Below are 17,952 nucleotides of genomic sequence, written 5' to 3' on the forward strand. Positions count from 1 at the left end.
GAGATATGGCATCGTAGTGTGCTGGCGGAGTACCACGTGTAGCTACGAAAGAAATGACATCTTGGCAGCTTACACGTAGATACTATAGCGCCGTTTTATACAGTCGATCATATAAACTTATGGCCTTTTCGTTTTTGACTGTGCCCTACATCGGTGCTACAATGTGGTACAGGAAAAAAACGAAAATGCTGCTAAAAAAAATTTGCGTAACGGTGAAATAGAACATGTACTTTAGTTCTCAAAAAATTACGCAGCTTACAATACAATTTGAAACTGAAAGTATCTGGCATTTTATATATAATATAAAAACGGTGCCACGAAATAAAAAAAATGTTTTAATTTACCTAGCGGTGCAATTGTGCCTTTCTTATTTAATAAAGCGGAACCCGGGACTTCCGGAATTATTGATAGTGGACAATTTATTCTAAGAAACTTTGATTCACTATCAATGATCTGCGCTAGCGAATCGAAGTAATTTGATGTTAATTTCAATAGGTTCTTAACCTATGAGGTATTATGATTGTACCGGTTAATATGAGAAATTTCTATGTGACCGCAATAACAAAGCTGTAACTCTGGAACCAAAAGTCAGTACTGACTGAAATTCAATAGCATTCAATGAAAGTATTATATTTTTCATTTGAAATCAATTTGTCGGTTCCGACAGCATAAAGTACAAAATTACTTTACGCTCGTCCAGGACACGCCGCAGACTTAGGTGATTCGCATTTCAAATGCCAAAATATCCTAACTCCTGCGGTAGCAGACAAAAGGTTATGTCGCCGGAAAGTTCTAAACTTGCTCATATCGTTCTACTCCAAGTTTGTAAAAATCGGTTAGGAGCTCGCTGGAAAAAAGGGCGTGTGATATACGCTTAGGAACAAGCAACTTTGGTTTATCATTAGTGATCCAGATCCGCAAATCCAAGTAATATTGAACCTATTTAAATATGTATTCATCGTATCAATCACTCGGAGTGATTAGTTGAGTTTTTTCTCTAACTCCGTGTTCCATCGAATAAACAAGTACTCGGCCTACGCCACCCGCCTCTTTTTTTTTTGAGCGCTGTCTCTGCCATCCGGCACAAATCATCGCGACATTTCGCTAGCTCAGCGATAGTTTACGCAAGTGCAGTGCTCCGAAACCCGATTAGTAATGTGAAAAACAAGTGTTTCGCAACTCGATCCCCGACGGGTCTCTGGTGCCCTGAGAGACGGATTATCCGCCAAGGCGCCGATTCCTACCGAATTTTGAAGCATACTACGGGTTTTCCGCGGGAAAAAGTGTTGTGAAAATCGTAGCAGGTATCAGGAGTACAGACTTTTAAGAAGGTAAACAACTCGCGCCTCCATCAAAACTCCCACGTTAAATCGGTGAACTGATCGCGCCTCCACCTAGGCGAAGATTCGAATCAGAAAAGACTTGCGCCTCCATTGACCTACCGACCGCCGGCGATTTAAACGCGTGTGAAGTATCGAACAGAAAAATCGAATTGGTGTGCGCCTGCGAAGTGACCTCCACGATAGTAAAGTGACGAAAACCAAACGACAATAATGCCACGCCCTCCTCCCCCGGACTGGCGTGAGGAACCCCCCCCCCCCCTAAGTCGATCGCTCCCCGGTTACATGAATTCCGGTGATGTGATAGATCAGCAGACCCTATTATTAAGGGCCGTCAACGAAGCAGGAAACGAGGAACAACGACTCCCCGCGGATCCTTTCCTTATTCTAAAATCTGTACAGTCAGTGCTCGGTATCGATCCAAGAAACCTGGTGAGTGCGACAAAGGAGGCAAAGGGATCCAGATACGTGTTGAGAACCCGATCGAAGAAAGCTTTTCTAGCCCTACAGAAGTTGAATCAGCTTATATGCGGTCAGAAGGTGGAGATTATTCCCCACCCAACCCTCAATAAAGTCCAGGGTGTCATCTACGATCCTGACACCAAAGATTTGGAAGAAACCAGACTGCTGGAAGAACTAAAGACCCAGGGGGTCACGGAGGTTCGCCGAATATCAAAAAAGATTGAAGGTAAGCCGGTCAACACACCACTGGTCATCCTCTCCTTCTCTGGTTCTGCACTTCCGGAACACGTTTTCATTGGCCTACTTCGCACCAGTTTCCGCCCGTACTATCCACTACCGATGATGTGCTTCAAGTGCGGCAAATTTGGGCATGGTAGTCGTCTCTGTCCCAACCCCGCCGCCTGCTTGAACTGCAGTGAACAACATGAAACATCCAAAGAGAACCCATCTACCAAGACAAGCGTTTGCATCAACTGTGGACAAGGTCACTCCACCCGTAGTAGGACGTGTCCCAAGTTTATCGAGAAAGAACAGATAACCAAAATCAGAGTTGACAAAAATCTCACCTTCCCCGAGGCCAGAGCTTTGATAACGAAACGCCAACAAGGTCCCAGTTATGCCAGCGTAGCCACAGGTAACACCAAGGACGACGAACGGGACAAAATCATAGCACAGCTACAGAATGAACTAGTGACTCTGAAAGAAAGCAAGGCCCAAGTTCAGTTAACGGTAAAGATCATGTTTTATGTTTTATGTTTTATGTTTTATGTTTTATGTTTTATGTTTTATGTTTTATGTTTTATGTTTTATGTTTTATGTTTTATGTTTTATGTTTTATGTTTTATGTTTTATGTTTTATGTTTTATGTTTTATGTTTTATGTTTTATGTTTTATGTTTTATGTTTTATGTTTTATGTTTTATGTTTTATGTTTTATGTTTTATGTTTTATGTTTTATGTTTTATGTTTTATGTTTTATGTTTTATGTTTTATGTTTTATGTTTTATGTTTTATGTTTTATGTTTTATGTTTTATGTTTTATGTTTTATGTTTTATGTTTTATGTTTTATGTTTTATGTTTTATGTTTTATGTTTTATGTTTTATGTTTTATGTTTTATGTTTTATGTTTTATGTTTTATGTTTTATGTTTTATGTTTTATGTTTTATGTTTTATGTTTTATGTTTTATGTTTTATGTTTTATGTTTTATGTTTTATGTTTTATGTTTTATGTTTTATGTTTTATGTTTTATGTTTTATGTTTTATGTTTTATGTTTTATGTTTTATGTTTTATGTTTTATGTTTTATGTTTTATGTTTTATGTTTTATGTTTTATGTTTTATGTTTTATGTTTTATGTTTTATGTTTTATGTTTTATGTTTTATGTTTTATGTTTTATGTTTTATGTTTTATGTTTTATGTTTTATGTTTTATGTTTTATGTTTTATGTTTTATGTTTTATGTTTTATGTTTTATGTTTTATGTTTTATGTTTTATGTTTTATGTTTTATGTTTTATGTTTTATGTTTTATGTTTTATGTTTTATGTTTTATGTTTTATGTTTTATGTTTTATGTTTTATGTTTTATGTTTTATGTTTTATGTTTTATGTTTTATGTTTTATGTTTTATGTTTTATGTTTTATGTTTTATGTTTTATGTTTTATGTTTTATGTTTTATGTTTTATGTTTTATGTTTTATGTTTTATGTTTTATGTTTTATGTTTTATGTTTTATGTTTTATGTTTTATGTTTTATGTTTTATGTTTTATGTTTTATGTTTTATGTTTTATGTTTTATGTTTTATGTTTTATGTTTTATGTTTTATGTTTTATGTTTTATGTTTTATGTTTTATGTTTTATGTTTTATGTTTTATGTTTTATGTTTTATGTTTTATGTTTTATGTTTTATGTTTTATGTTTTATGTTTTATGTTTTATGTTTTATGTTTTATGTTTTATGTTTTATGTTTTATGTTTTATGTTTTATGTTTTATGTTTTATGTTTTATGTTTTATGTTTTATGTTTTATGTTTTATGTTTTATGTTTTATGTTTTATGTTTTATGTTTTATGTTTTATGTTTTATGTTTTATGTTTTATGTTTTATGTTTTATGTTTTATGTTTTATGTTTTATGTTTTATGTTTTATGTTTTATGTTTTATGTTTTATGTTTTATGTTTTATGTTTTATGTTTTATGTTTTATGTTTTATGTTTTATGTTTATGTTTTATGTTTTATGTTTTATGTTTTATGTTTTATGTTTTATGTTTTATGTTTTATGTTTTATGTTTTATGTTTTATGTTTTATGTTTTATGTTTTATGTTTTATGTTTTATGTTTTATGTTTTATGTTTTATGTTTTATGTTTTATGTTTTATGTTTTATGTTTTATGTTTTATGTTTTATGTTTTATGTTTTATGTTTTATGTTTTATGTTTTATGTTTTATGTTTTATGTTTTATGTTTTATGTTTTATGTTTTATGTTTTATGTTTTATGTTTTATGTTTTATGTTTTATGTTTTATGTTTTATGTTTTATGTTTTATGTTTTATGTTTTATGTTTTATGTTTTATGTTTTATGTTTTATGTTTTATGTTTTATGTTTTATGTTTTATGTTTTATGTTTTATGTTTTATGTTTTATGTTTTATGTTTTATGTTTTATGTTTTATGTTTTATGTTTTATGTTTTATGTTTTATGTTTTATGTTTTATGTTTTATGTTTTATGTTTTATGTTTTATGTTTTATGTTTTATGTTTTATGTTTTATGTTTTATGTTTTATGTTTTATGTTTTATGTTTTATGTTTTATGTTGTATGTTGTATGTTGTATGTTGTATGTTGTATGTTGTATGTTGTATGTTGTATGTTGTATGTTGTATGTTGTATGTTGTATGTTGTATGTTGTATGTTGTATGTTGTATGTTGTATGTTGTATGTTGTATGTTGTATGTTGTATGTTGTATGTTGTATGTTGTATGTTGTATGTTGTATGTTGTATGTTGTATGTTGTATGTTGTATGTTGTATGTTGTATGTTGTATGTTGTATGTTGTATGTTGTATGTTGTATGTTGTATGTTGTATGTTGTATGTTGTATGTTGTATGTTGTATGTTGTATGTTGTATGTTGTATGTTGTATGTTGTATGTTGTATGTTGTATGTTGTATGTTGTATGTTGTATGTTGTATGTTGTATGTTGTATGTTGTATGTTGTATGTTGTATGTTGTATGTTGTATGTTGTATGTTGTATGTTGTATGTTGTATGTTGTATGTTGTATGTTGTATGTTGTATGTTGTATGTTGTATGTTTATGTTGTATGTTGTATGTTGTATGTTGTATGTTGTATGTTGTATGTTGTATGTTGTATGTTGTATGTTGTATGTTGTATGTTGTATGTTTTATGTTTATGTTTTATGTTTTATGTTTTATGTTTTATGTTTTATGTTTTATGTTTTATGTTTTATGTTTTATGTTTTATGTTTTATGTTTTATGTTTTATGTTTTATGTTTTATGTTTTATGTTTTATGTTTTATGTTTTATGTTTTATGTTTTATGTTTTATGTTTTATGTTTTATGTTTTATGTTTTATGTTTTATGTTTTATGTTTTATGTTTATGTTTTATGTTTTATGTTTTATGTTTTATGTTTTATGTTTTATGTTTTATGTTTTATGTTTTATGTTTTATGTTTTATGTTTTATGTTTTATGTTTTATGTTTTATGTTTTATGTTTTATGTTTTATGTTTTATGTTTTATGTTTTATGTTTTATGTTTTATTATGTTTTATGTTTTATGTTTTATGTTTTATGTTTTATGTTTTATGTTTTATGTTTTATGTTTTATGTTTTATGTTTTATGTTTTATGTTTTATGTTTTATGTTTTATGTTTTATGTTTTATGTTTTATGTTTTATGTTTTATGTTTTATGTTTTATGTTTTATGTTTTATGTTTTATGTTTTATGTTTTATGTTTTATGTTTTATGTTTTATGTTTTATGTTTTATGTTTTATGTTTTATGTTTTATGTTTTATGTTTTATGTTTTATGTTTTATGTTTTATGTTTTATGTTTTATGTTTTATGTTTTATGTTTTATGTTTTATGTTTTATGTTTTATGTTTTATGTTTTATGTTTTATGTTTTATGTTTTATGTTTTATGTTTTATGTTTTATGTTTTATGTTTTATGTTTTATGTTTTATGTTTTATGTTTTATGTTTTATGTTTTATGTTTTATGTTTTATGTTTTATGTTTTATGTTTTATGTTTTATGTTTTATGTTTTATGTTTTATGTTTTATGTTTTATGTTTTATGTTTTATGTTTTATGTTTTATGTTTTATGTTTTATGTTTTATGTTTTATGTTTTATGTTTTATGTTTTATGTTTTATGTTTTATGTTTTATGTTTTATGTTTTATGTTTTATGTTTTATGTTTTATGTTTTATGTTTTATGTTTTATGTTTTATGTTTTATGTTTTATGTTTTATGTTTTATGTTTTATGTTTTATGTTTTATGTTTTATGTTTTATGTTTTATGTTTTATGTTTTATGTTTTATGTTTTATGTTTTATGTTTTATGTTTTATGTTTTATGTTTTATGTTTTATGTTTTATGTTTTATGTTTTATGTTTTATGTTTTATGTTTTATGTTTTATGTTTTATGTTTTATGTTTTATGTTTTATGTTTTATGTTTTATGTTTTATGTTTTATGTTTTATGTTTTATGTTTTATGTTTTATGTTTTATGTTTTATGTTTTATGTTTTATGTTTTATGTTTTATGTTTTATGTTTTATGTTTTATGTTTTATGTTTTATGTTTTATGTTTTATGTTTTATGTTTTATGTTTTATGTTTTATGTTTTATGTTTTATGTTTTATGTTTTATGTTTTATGTTTTATGTTTTATGTTTTATGTTTTATGTTTTATGTTTTATGTTTTATGTTTTATGTTTTATGTTTTATGTTTTATGTTTTATGTTTTATGTTTTATGTTTTATGTTTTATGTTTTATGTTTTATGTTTTATGTTTTATGTTTTATGTTTTATGTTTTATGTTTTATGTTTTATGTTTTATGTTTTATGTTTTATGTTTTATGTTTTATGTTTTATGTTTTATGTTTTATGTTTTATGTTTTATGTTTTATGTTTTATGTTTTATGTTTTATGTTTTATGTTTTATGTTTTATGTTTTATGTTTTATGTTTTATGTTTTATGTTTTATGTTTTATGTTTTATGTTTTATGTTTTATGTTTTATGTTTTATGTTTTATGTTTTATGTTTTATGTTTTATGTTTTATGTTTTATGTTTTATGTTTTATGTTTTATGTTTTATGTTTTATGTTTTATGTTTTATGTTTTATGTTTTATGTTTTATGTTTTATGTTTTATGTTTTATGTTTTATGTTTTATGTTTTATGTTTTATGTTTTATGTTTTATGTTTTATGTTTTATGTTTTATGTTTTATGTTTTATGTTTTATGTTTTATGTTTTATGTTTTATGTTTTATGTTTTATGTTTTATGTTTTATGTTTTATGTTTTATGTTTTATGTTTTATGTTTTATGTTTTATGTTTTATGTTTTATGTTTTATGTTTTATGTTTTATGTTTTATGTTTTATGTTTTATGTTTTATGTTTTATGTTTTATGTTTTATGTTTTATGTTTTATGTTTTATGTTTTATGTTTTATGTTTTATGTTTTATGTTTTATGTTTTATGTTTTATGTTTTATGTTTTATGTTTTATGTTTTATGTTTTATGTTTTATGTTTTATGTTTTATGTTTTATGTTTTATGTTTTATGTTTTATGTTTTATGTTTTATGTTTTATGTTTTATGTTTTATGTTTTATGTTTTATGTTTTATGTTTTATGTTTTATGTTTTATGTTTTATGTTTTATGTTTTATGTTTTATGTTTTATGTTTTATGTTTTATGTTTTATGTTTTATGTTTTATGTTTTATGTTTTATGTTTTATGTTTTATGTTTTATGTTTTATGTTTTATGTTTTATGTTTTATGTTTTATGTTTTATGTTTTATGTTTTATGTTTTATGTTTTATGTTTTATGTTTTATGTTTTATGTTTTATGTTTTATGTTTTATGTTTTATGTTTTATGTTTTATGTTTTATGTTTTATGTTTTATGTTTTATGTTTTATGTTTTATGTTTTATGTTTTATGTTTTATGTTTTATGTTTTATGTTTTATGTTTTATGTTTTATGTTTTATGTTTTATGTTTTATGTTTTATGTTTTATGTTTTATGTTTTATGTTTTATGTTTTATGTTTTATGTTTTATGTTTTATGTTTTATGTTTTATGTTTTATGTTTTATGTTTTATGTTTTATGTTTTATGTTTTATGTTTTATGTTTTATGTTTTATGTTTTATGTTTTATGTTTTATGTTTTATGTTTTATGTTTTATGTTTTATGTTTTATGTTTTATGTTTTATGTTTTATGTTTTATGTTTTATGTTTTATGTTTTATGTTTTATGTTTTATGTTTTATGTTTTATGTTTTATGTTTTATGTTTTATGTTTTATGTTTTATGTTTTATGTTTTATGTTTTATGTTTTATGTTTTATGTTTTATGTTTTATGTTTTATGTTTTATGTTTTATGTTTTATGTTTTATGTTTTATGTTTTATGTTTTATGTTTTATGTTTTATGTTTTATGTTTTATGTTTTATGTTTTATGTTTTATGTTTTATGTTTTATGTTTTATGTTTTATGTTTTATGTTTTATGTTTTATGTTTTATGTTTTATGTTTTATGTTTTATGTTTTATGTTTTATGTTTTATGTTTTATGTTTTATGTTTTATGTTTTATGTTTTATGTTTTATGTTTTATGTTTTATGTTTTATGTTTTATGTTTTATGTTTTATGTTTTATGTTTTATGTTTTATGTTTTATGTTTTATGTTTTATGTTTTATGTTTTATGTTTTATGTTTTATGTTTTATGTTTTATGTTTTATGTTTTATGTTTTATGTTTTATGTTTTATGTTTTATGTTTTATGTTTTATGTTTTATGTTTTATGTTTTATGTTTTATGTTTTATGTTTTATGTTTTATGTTTTATGTTTTATGTTTTATGTTTTATGTTTTATGTTTTATGTTTTATGTTTTATGTTTTATGTTTTATGTTTTATGTTTTATGTTTTATGTTTTATGTTTTATGTTTTATGTTTTATGTTTTATGTTTTATGTTTTATGTTTTATGTTTTATGTTTTATGTTTTATGTTTTATGTTTTATGTTTTATGTTTTATGTTTTATGTTTTATGTTTTATGTTTTATGTTTTATGTTTTATGTTTTATGTTTTATGTTTTATGTTTTATGTTTTATGTTTTATGTTTTATGTTTTATGTTTTATGTTTTATGTTTTATGTTTTATGTTTTATGTTTTATGTTTTATGTTTTATGTTTTATGTTTTATGTTTTATGTTTTATGTTTTATGTTTTATGTTTTATGTTTTATGTTTTATGTTTTATGTTTTATGTTTTATGTTTTATGTTTTATGTTTTATGTTTTATGTTTTATGTTTTATGTTTTATGTTTTATGTTTTATGTTTTATGTTTTATGTTTATTTAATTCCAGATAGCCAGTAAAGGCGCTTAACCTAGGCTTATTAGCCAGGATAAGATGTAGATACCGTTGTACTATCGCAAGATGCTAGGAACAAAAGGTGTGACATTAACCTTTTCAGCCTTGTCGCTTTCAACAACTGGGTCATTAAATGAAGAATAAAATTAATTGATTTTCTAAAAATATGTAAACACATCCTCGTTGGACACTATCAATCTTCCTTGACAATGAATTTAGAAAAGTTGGTTAGCATTTTTGGCAGTTATCCCAGCAGAAGGATAGGGATCAACGTAACTCAATGGGAGGTGTCGTCGTGATAATTCAATTTAAAACACAAAAATTATTTGTTATTTTGTATACAAAAAGTGAAAAAAATTCGATTACGTATCTTTAACGTCAGCTGCATCGGAAAAAATCGTATCTTTAACGTCAGCTGCATCGGAAAAATCGGAAAAAACAAAAACACGATCACCCAATTGGTCGGTGTTAAGTCAGATCGGACTAAGTGACATTGTACTGATTTCGAGAAAACAAGTTTAAAGTTTGAATCGCGGCATCCTTTACGTTATAATTTGAAATTAATTTTTGCTTTTTATACCATATTTAAAATCTGGTAAGAGTGGAATGTATTTCAAGAAATCCTTTATACAATGCTATCATTATCTTGCGATTTAGTCTGGTCTGACTTAAAACCGACCAATTTATTTAATTCTTTTAAATTGCAACGGTCGGTACGGTTGTCCATGTATCTCCTTATTCAAGATTAAAAATGATTCGATCATTAAATTCTTCATAAAATGAATAAATTGATTGCCGTATACTTTTTTACAACTAAGAACAGACGTCCATGCTCGAACAAACAATTTTGAAATACCCTTTCTGCCATTTGAACAAATATTCGCTAGACGGGTAGGAACACCATACTGGTATATCCCATTATTATTATAACGGTCGCATGGCCATTAATTTAGTAAAACTCACAACGAAACGGAATGACCTCTGGCGTTAATATCGCCATTACCTTTGAATGTGCCTTTTACTCAACTTTTACGATTGAGATGGACGTCTGTTCTCTGTGCCTAAATTGATGTTGCTTTTAAGTTTTCACGACCCAGGGGGTACTTGGCCTTAATCCCACTGCTCTGTCATCGATGTTATGTGATAGTCGTTATGAAATATGTTTTATTTGTGGGCTATTCATAAACAATGGCTAGCAGAAAAGGCACCTTGGTGATATCTTTAGAGCAGACAATCCAATGAAAAATAGGATTGACAGGATTTTATTGCGATTACGAACAAGTGAATATTTAAAGACATTCAGTAATTTTCTATATCATCCGTAGTACACTGACAGCCACATACGAAATGCAAAAAAAAACTAACAAAACTCTTACCTCAAGTACTTGATATCCGCATTCGGCACGGCCGGTGCAGGGATAAAGTCATTTTTCATACAGGAAAGATCCCCGGCGATGATGATACGCTGAAGTGACACCGCTTCCGTTCGGTGCATGTCGTCCGAGCTGAACGTGACCGAGCTTACACCCGGACTGGGATCGGTAATCGGAGCGGGCGGAAGTTGCTGCAGCACTAGAGTCGAAACCGGGGCCAGCAATGGGTTCCCTGGGGGAGGAAATTGAAAACAAATATGAGTACTCGAAAAAAAAAAGTTTGCAGATTTGTAATCGGAGAACTGCGATAAAAGCGTCAGATAAAACAACAACTATAATCCGGCACACAATTCTCCGCTGACAAATAGTTGCGGATGTGTCGAAAAGAGCACCGAAGATAAGGACCATAAAAACACAGTTTGCCAGCCTCCAGCTCGAACGAACCGGAGACAGTGGGCTGGGATTGCCGGATGTGGATTTTCATGTAGTTGTAGCCATTGGAACAGGAAAGGGAAACTCTGGATTCGATGCTACGGGCGCTTGTTGAGCAATTATATGTAATGACACCTTTGTCCTAGTTTTGGCGAAACAATTCGCCTCTCTGTTTTATGTATAGGTGGCTATAGCTATGTGGCCCTCGAGGGTTGCGCGGAATTGAGATTTACGGGTGAATGGTACGATCGCACTAATTGAGACCGGTTGGGAAGTGGGACATAAGGGATCGTTAAAAATTAATAATAAATGTCATTACTCAGAACAGTTACCCAGTACCGTTACATTGCAGATTGCGTTCATTTTAAAATTTTCTTTTGAAACATTTACCGGTTAAAGTTTTATGCTGGCTCTGTTGAAGTTTGAACAAGTTTTCCGAAAGAGTACAGTGCTCAATTTCGACAAGCTATAATTGTCATTTACTTTCCTGCCGTTCAAGAACTCGTAAGCCATTGATCAAAAAAGTCGTTCACAAGAAATGTACAACAATTGAATTTCAAACACCGGAAGAAGAGTTTACGAATTTTACCCACCTTTCTTCAACTTTCTCAATTGATTCTTCTGCTGTTCCACTTTCATCTGGCGCTGTTTTCGCATTTCCTCCCGTTTTGCCGATGTCAATTTACTGGCAAGATCTTTTTGATTAGGCCTTTCCAGCTGCTGCTCCGGCTGTGTTTGCCTCCACCGACTGCCAATCGCGTCAGGTAAATATATAGACTCAACCGCTCCACCCACCGCTTCTCTTTGAACTTCAATTTGCATATTTTTATCGTAAATATCATCGCTATTTAATACGATGAGTTCTCGACCGGCCCTGTTATCCCAATATCCGCCTCGCCCTACGGAGCTTTTATCCGACGAGTTTTGTCCTTTGCCTGCACCCACTTCCGGCCTCTTGAAGAAAAGTTTCGCCTCCTCGGCAGCCGGTAAACTCGTTTGCGAAGTTGGCTTGTCTCCCGACAGTTTCTGTTTGTGCTTTTTCCGCCCTGGCTTCTGGTTCTGTTGCTCAGATTCGTTTAATGATAATTTGGTTACGCTGGTTAGCGAAGAATTTATCTCCTCGGTACTTTCACCTCCGGTTCGGGTCCGGTGGGGAGCGGCGAGCGGTTTCAGCCGTTTGATTTTCTTTTTCTTGTGTCCTTTTCTTCGGCGACCCTTTTTACCGGTGCCCGGATGATTCTTTCTGGTGCCATCCATTGCCGACGAGCTGAGAGTGCTGAGATCCGGGAAGCGTTCCCTGGAAGGTAAAGAAAATAGGGGAGTCAAACAATAGCTGGAAGACGTTAGATAAGGGTTTGGCAGGTAGTTTCCGGCAGCGATTGGATCGGGTTGAATGTGGAGTTTAGATTTGAGATAATACCGAATATGTCGCACTGTGTTATGTTCAGTTTAAAAACTATGAATTTATTTAAGCGTTGTACGAAAATTTCACTAAAATTTAGCATTTAAAACTCATTCTGAAAATCGCACAATAATTATGCTAGTTTCAATGTAACTTTAGGTAAAAATTACAATAAATCATATATTTACCGATTAGAAGCAACAGCCACAACGTCAGCGCCAAAATCAAATCACAGCAACCCACGATAGACACAATATTCAAACTAGTAAAACCACATCATTATCGAAGGGTTTAAAAGGATTTGCCATCACAGCAATCACATCACGTCACATGTTGAAAATGACAAAACTGCTTTCGCAAGCTTTCAGTCGGTCCCGACATCCAGTTTTATGTCACCCATAAAGCAAATACGTACGTGTAGTGACGAAAGTCAAAATAGACAACACCGTTGTACCTCCATTGGTGGGTGGCCAAAGGGAGCAGATTTTGATGAATTCTATAATCACGTGCTAATGGTAATGCGGTGCCAAGTCAAACTGGCTTCGTTCGACATCGTCACAGACACACACACACCCAGAGTACCGTCAGACACGAAATTAGATCCCAATTTGGGTCGACCAGGGTTGGATTTACGATTATAATGAACGTCCGGAAATCACTGATTCGGTAGACACAGGAACTTCTACGCCTGCTGGGGTTTTAATGAAAATTTGGCATGCTTCTACACATACGCCAGCAGGAAGGGTTGCCGGGTGACGTGAAAAACGACGTGGTTTCAAGCTGGTGGCATAACAACATTCGCAGCCAATTAGGTGTTTTATCTTGATTCCAAGTGGGGAAACGGGTTGACGTTGAATGAGTGATGTAGTATTAATTGACCATACTGATAAATTTGAGCCTGAGGGGTTATTCTAATACGTACATTTTCTAAGGACTAAATTATCCACATATTTTCTTTTTCATATAAAAAAACAAAGTTTTATTCAAACAAATGTTTGATACTTTATCGTACGAGATTGAATTTGATTTCACCGAAACAAATCGATGACTATCCATACAAAATTCGTTAGCGATAATGAAAACAAAGCAACGAATTGGAACCGTGCAAAAAAGTAAACAAATAATAACAGTCAAACGCATAGCATGCTATGATGAGCACACTAAAACCGTCACAAGTACGTATAATGCGTATAACGTAATTGTATGTGGATAGTTTATTGCTGATGCTTCTCCTTATTACATAGAGCAATGCAGACAGAAGTTGGCTACGTTGTGATTTTTGGTCATGAAATAGGTAAAAATCTTTATTCTCGCAATGTTTTTATCGCAAGGGGTCTAACATACGCAACTTTCCGCTATTAGAGATTTTTGAAATAGAGTTTCAAAATTTTGAGATTTTATAATCATTATTCGCCTTTCAACTAAATTTATTCATGTATTTTTTTGGCTTTTATTATAAAGGTATTTTTTGTGTTTTTTAACCCATTCATGCCCATGTTGTTTGTGGACAACAACGTTTTTAAACAGCTATAACTATTGATTGAGGTAAGTTTTGCTCACAAAAACAAGTAAGGCTAATAAATGTGTCTATTGCCTTTCATTTGAATATTCATAGTTACAAGGGTCAGCTCTAGAACTGAAGTTATTGCAATTCGTCTGTTTGGATTTCGATGGAGCAGTGCTGCCAGGGACAGTTTACGTTGCCGACGGAAAATGATTTTTTCATATATCTTCGTTATGGTGCAATATTATTGAAAACTAATAAAACTTATCAATATAGACTGTCGTTGGCTACGTTTTCCACGTAATTAGACTATTGTAATTATTCTAGGAGAATTGTATTGAGCATTGGAAGGTAAAAATTGACCAGCTTCTAGCACTGCCATGGAAGCACCTATCTTTATGAAAATAGGCTTTTCGTATTTCTTGACCCGACCGTTTTCAAGAAAAAATAGGTTTGAAACCCTACATGCACTAGAAAAAAGTTGGGCATGAAAGGGTTAAATTGAAGGGAGAAATGAGCCAACCTACTTTTCTTCACAAAAAATACACATACATTTTGTTTTTCCGACTTATGGTGGATTGAAAAACCTATGAATTGGCCAAAGTTGAAACTTATTTTAGTTATTTTACTTCATTAGACACAATTACAGTGTACATACCATTACAAAATATTCAGTCATTTCTGAGATATGATTGCTCAAAGTAGCACCTGACGTTTTTGAAGAGGTAAACGTCATGCATAGTAGAATCTTATGAATTGATTCTGGAACAAAAAATGTACACATTCTTGCTTGTTTAAAACTTATCGGTAGAATGATAGTTTTATTTTTTGAAAAATATAAAGTAGCAACATTTAAAAGAAGCACAAATCTCGACGTCATTATATTAAACATTTAATAAAGATTCATTATGATCACTAAATCTTTAAAACAGTGCACGTTACCTTAGAAAGGGTTTTCTGAAAAGGTTTTGAATTCCATAAGCCGCATAGAAATGTATCTTCCTTAATTTTTCGTATTTCAACCATTAATTTTACATGCATATTTCCGAATGTATACACTATCAAATAATGAAGAAATCGGAAGAAAAGGTGGCATGATGGAGGAGTGATTTGAGGGGAGGGAAGGGGTTTCGTGAATGGTGGCGCGTAATGTGGGGGGGGGGGCATTTCCGCATACCCCTTGCTACGCCCCTGTTAAAATACAGAAAACTTATATAAGTAAAAAAAATATGTTGGCGATTTTCAGGGTGATTGCATAACCTTTCTATATGAAAAAAGCAAAGAAAAGGTTGGCGTCCAAATGGGGGTAACCCACTTTTTTTTTTTTTCCAAAATTGACTTTTTTGCATGTTTTAAGAGTTCTAAGTAATCCACGTGTACATTCATCAGAAATATTAAAACCATTTTTAGATTTTTTGCTATTAGCAGCCAAAGTTGACCATGGAAGTAACCGCAGTACTAGCTGGTGTACAAAAGGGGAAAATAACTCTAAGTTGTGTGATACGGAAATTCAAGTTGCGTCGTTCGTTTTCCGAGGTTTTAAAAAGAAGTAGTCCATCGATTCGCCATCTATAAATGTTATGTTGTAGCTCACATATCGGTGAACTCGATATAATACTTTTAGTTGGATTGTGGTGTAGGTTGACGATTCGGTCCAAACAGTTGTTCCTGAAGGTGAGTACTGCTTACCACAGCTAAAAATAATAGAAGCTCTTTTTTGACGACTGAAAATGAATCTGATGCGAAAAAATATTTATTCAAATATCCATGCTATTCATTCAGTTGAATATCGTACAGTATATTCATTTCACTAATTATCTAGGAAAATATTTTCAAATACCGGTAAAGCATATGAAACAACAATCATCATCGCTTACATTGTGCCAGGGCCTACTTTGATGCGGTTCATTCGTTGCTGCACGGTCGCTTTGTGTAATAATCGGAGACGAATGAAAATCTGCATGGATGAATGGGCAGCTTGTTCGTTTGACGTTTTCAGCAGCGTCACTGAATATTGAAAGTGAATGCGGGTGAGTATGATTAATTTTCATTCAATGAATTTGAATATTTTTAACTCTGCTGCTTACATACTTGCTATGCATGGCTATTTTCTATCTAATATATATTTCTAGCACGAATGTATATTGTTGAGAGTATTTTTCTAGAGAAAGCGCCATGTCTTTACATTGAAAGGTGACCGAGAAATATGGGATTAAGAGAAAAAGGTACATTGTGGTTGGAAAATTTAGAAATAGTATAGACAATTATTATCTTTCGTTATAGAGTTATAGTGTATTCGGAAAAGTTGCTCTATGACACCTAGCGCTTCATTTATTTGCATCATACAGATTCAGAATTCAGTCGCAAGGGTGGCGCTGTCGCCAAATTTTTTTTAAAAAGCTAAATTGAAATATGGTATCTTCAAGAAAGTTGTTTAAATATGTCTTCTGAAAATGCAAACTTTGTAGGTTCGGTACGTTTCGAGATTCATGTTGTGCGTGAACATTGAACTTGAAGATTATGTTTTCAAAAATCCGCCATATTTCAAAACCCTCGGCATGATACTGTATCTTGATGCGATCCGGGGTTTTTTTTCCATCAAAGCAGTATTACAGTGATTATATCACATAGAAACTTGGGATACGATCAGGGCCGACGGAACACTTTTTTCTCGAGAAGGTAGTAAAATTTCGATGACAAAAATAATGCCGATAAGTCTCCTTTTTAATACAAACTATATCTATTTAATACAACCGGCGCCTGGTTGTTCTACTTCTGGACCAAAGATAAACCATTTAACATCAACGACATATCGCGTGATCAGGCCCGTAGCCAGGATTTTGTTTCGGGAGGGGCTAAAAGTATGCAATTTTTAAAGCGTTTACGATTTGAGATGACCGAACAAGTTGCAAACCAAAATGAGGTGCAGGAGACAACAAACCGAATTGTCATCACAAAAGCTCGTAAATGCAGTTACTCTCCAATTCGATGTACATCGCGATCGATGACACAATTTGCGTAAAAAATAGCTTCAGTTTTCTCCGTAAACGAGAATATTTCAGCGGGCCAATCTAAAGGCATTTCAGAGTAATTTTAAAAGAATAAAATGAATTTTTTTTTCTTGCGACCGTAAAACTGCCATTGAATTCTACTTTTCACATCCGGTGCAACAGAACTATTTACATTCCCATTACGAGAATAAATCTTGCATTTTTTTATTTTGCTTGAATTAAAACAAGTAAATGTTTGAATTATCGCCTGGGCCGATAGACTATCCAACTCAATTCATTCGCCAATTTTTTTAAAAAATGGGGGTGGGAAATATCAAATAATAAATGAAACCAATCTGCTCAGTAAACTCACGTGATACATATTCGATAAATCTTGATCGCGTTCATGATTTTTTTATTATTCCAATCTAGGGGCAGATCACTCTAAGGATGTATAGCAAATTTGGATAAAATCAGCAAAAATGCATTTAATTCCAGTTTTTGAATCAACTTAACACTCCCTCGCAGAAAAATTTGTTTAACAAACGTTCTACGCTGATCCACTTTGTTCAACGTTTTGTTGAGTATATGACTAATTTTTATAGGGTTTTGACGCTTTACACGCAACGCAAAATACATTGCACGCAACGCAAAATACATGATGAATTTCTATTATAATGGAAAGAACTGCATTTCATTTCGCTGATTTTTAAAATTGCTTTACATATGATCTGCCCCTAGACTAAAATACTAACAGTGCACAACCGCAATTAAACGGTTTATTTCTAAATAGTATAAACACCAAATTATTGAAAGTATTTTAATCAGGTGATTC

At 30.1% G+C, this 17,952-nt stretch overlaps 1 protein-coding gene across 1 annotated transcript in view; it reads right to left on the reverse strand.

The window, feature by feature from the left end:
* The window catches only part of LOC131690887 (uncharacterized), a 354,785-nt gene that overhangs the window by 73,957 nt on the left and 262,876 nt on the right, over positions 1–17,952 (reverse strand). Inside the window, exons 3-4 of the mRNA XM_058976959.1 lie at positions 11,815–12,518; positions 10,793–11,021 (exon numbers count right to left, since the gene is read on the reverse strand). Coding sequence (XP_058832942.1) covers positions 10,793–11,021; positions 11,815–12,518 — 933 coding nt within the window. The remainder of the gene's footprint in view (positions 1–10,792; positions 11,022–11,814; positions 12,519–17,952) is intronic.

The sequence above is a fragment of the Topomyia yanbarensis genome, chromosome 3, assembly GCF_030247195.1.
Source record: "Topomyia yanbarensis strain Yona2022 chromosome 3, ASM3024719v1, whole genome shotgun sequence".
In the NCBI taxonomy this organism is placed as follows: Eukaryota; Metazoa; Arthropoda; class Insecta; order Diptera; family Culicidae; genus Topomyia; species Topomyia yanbarensis.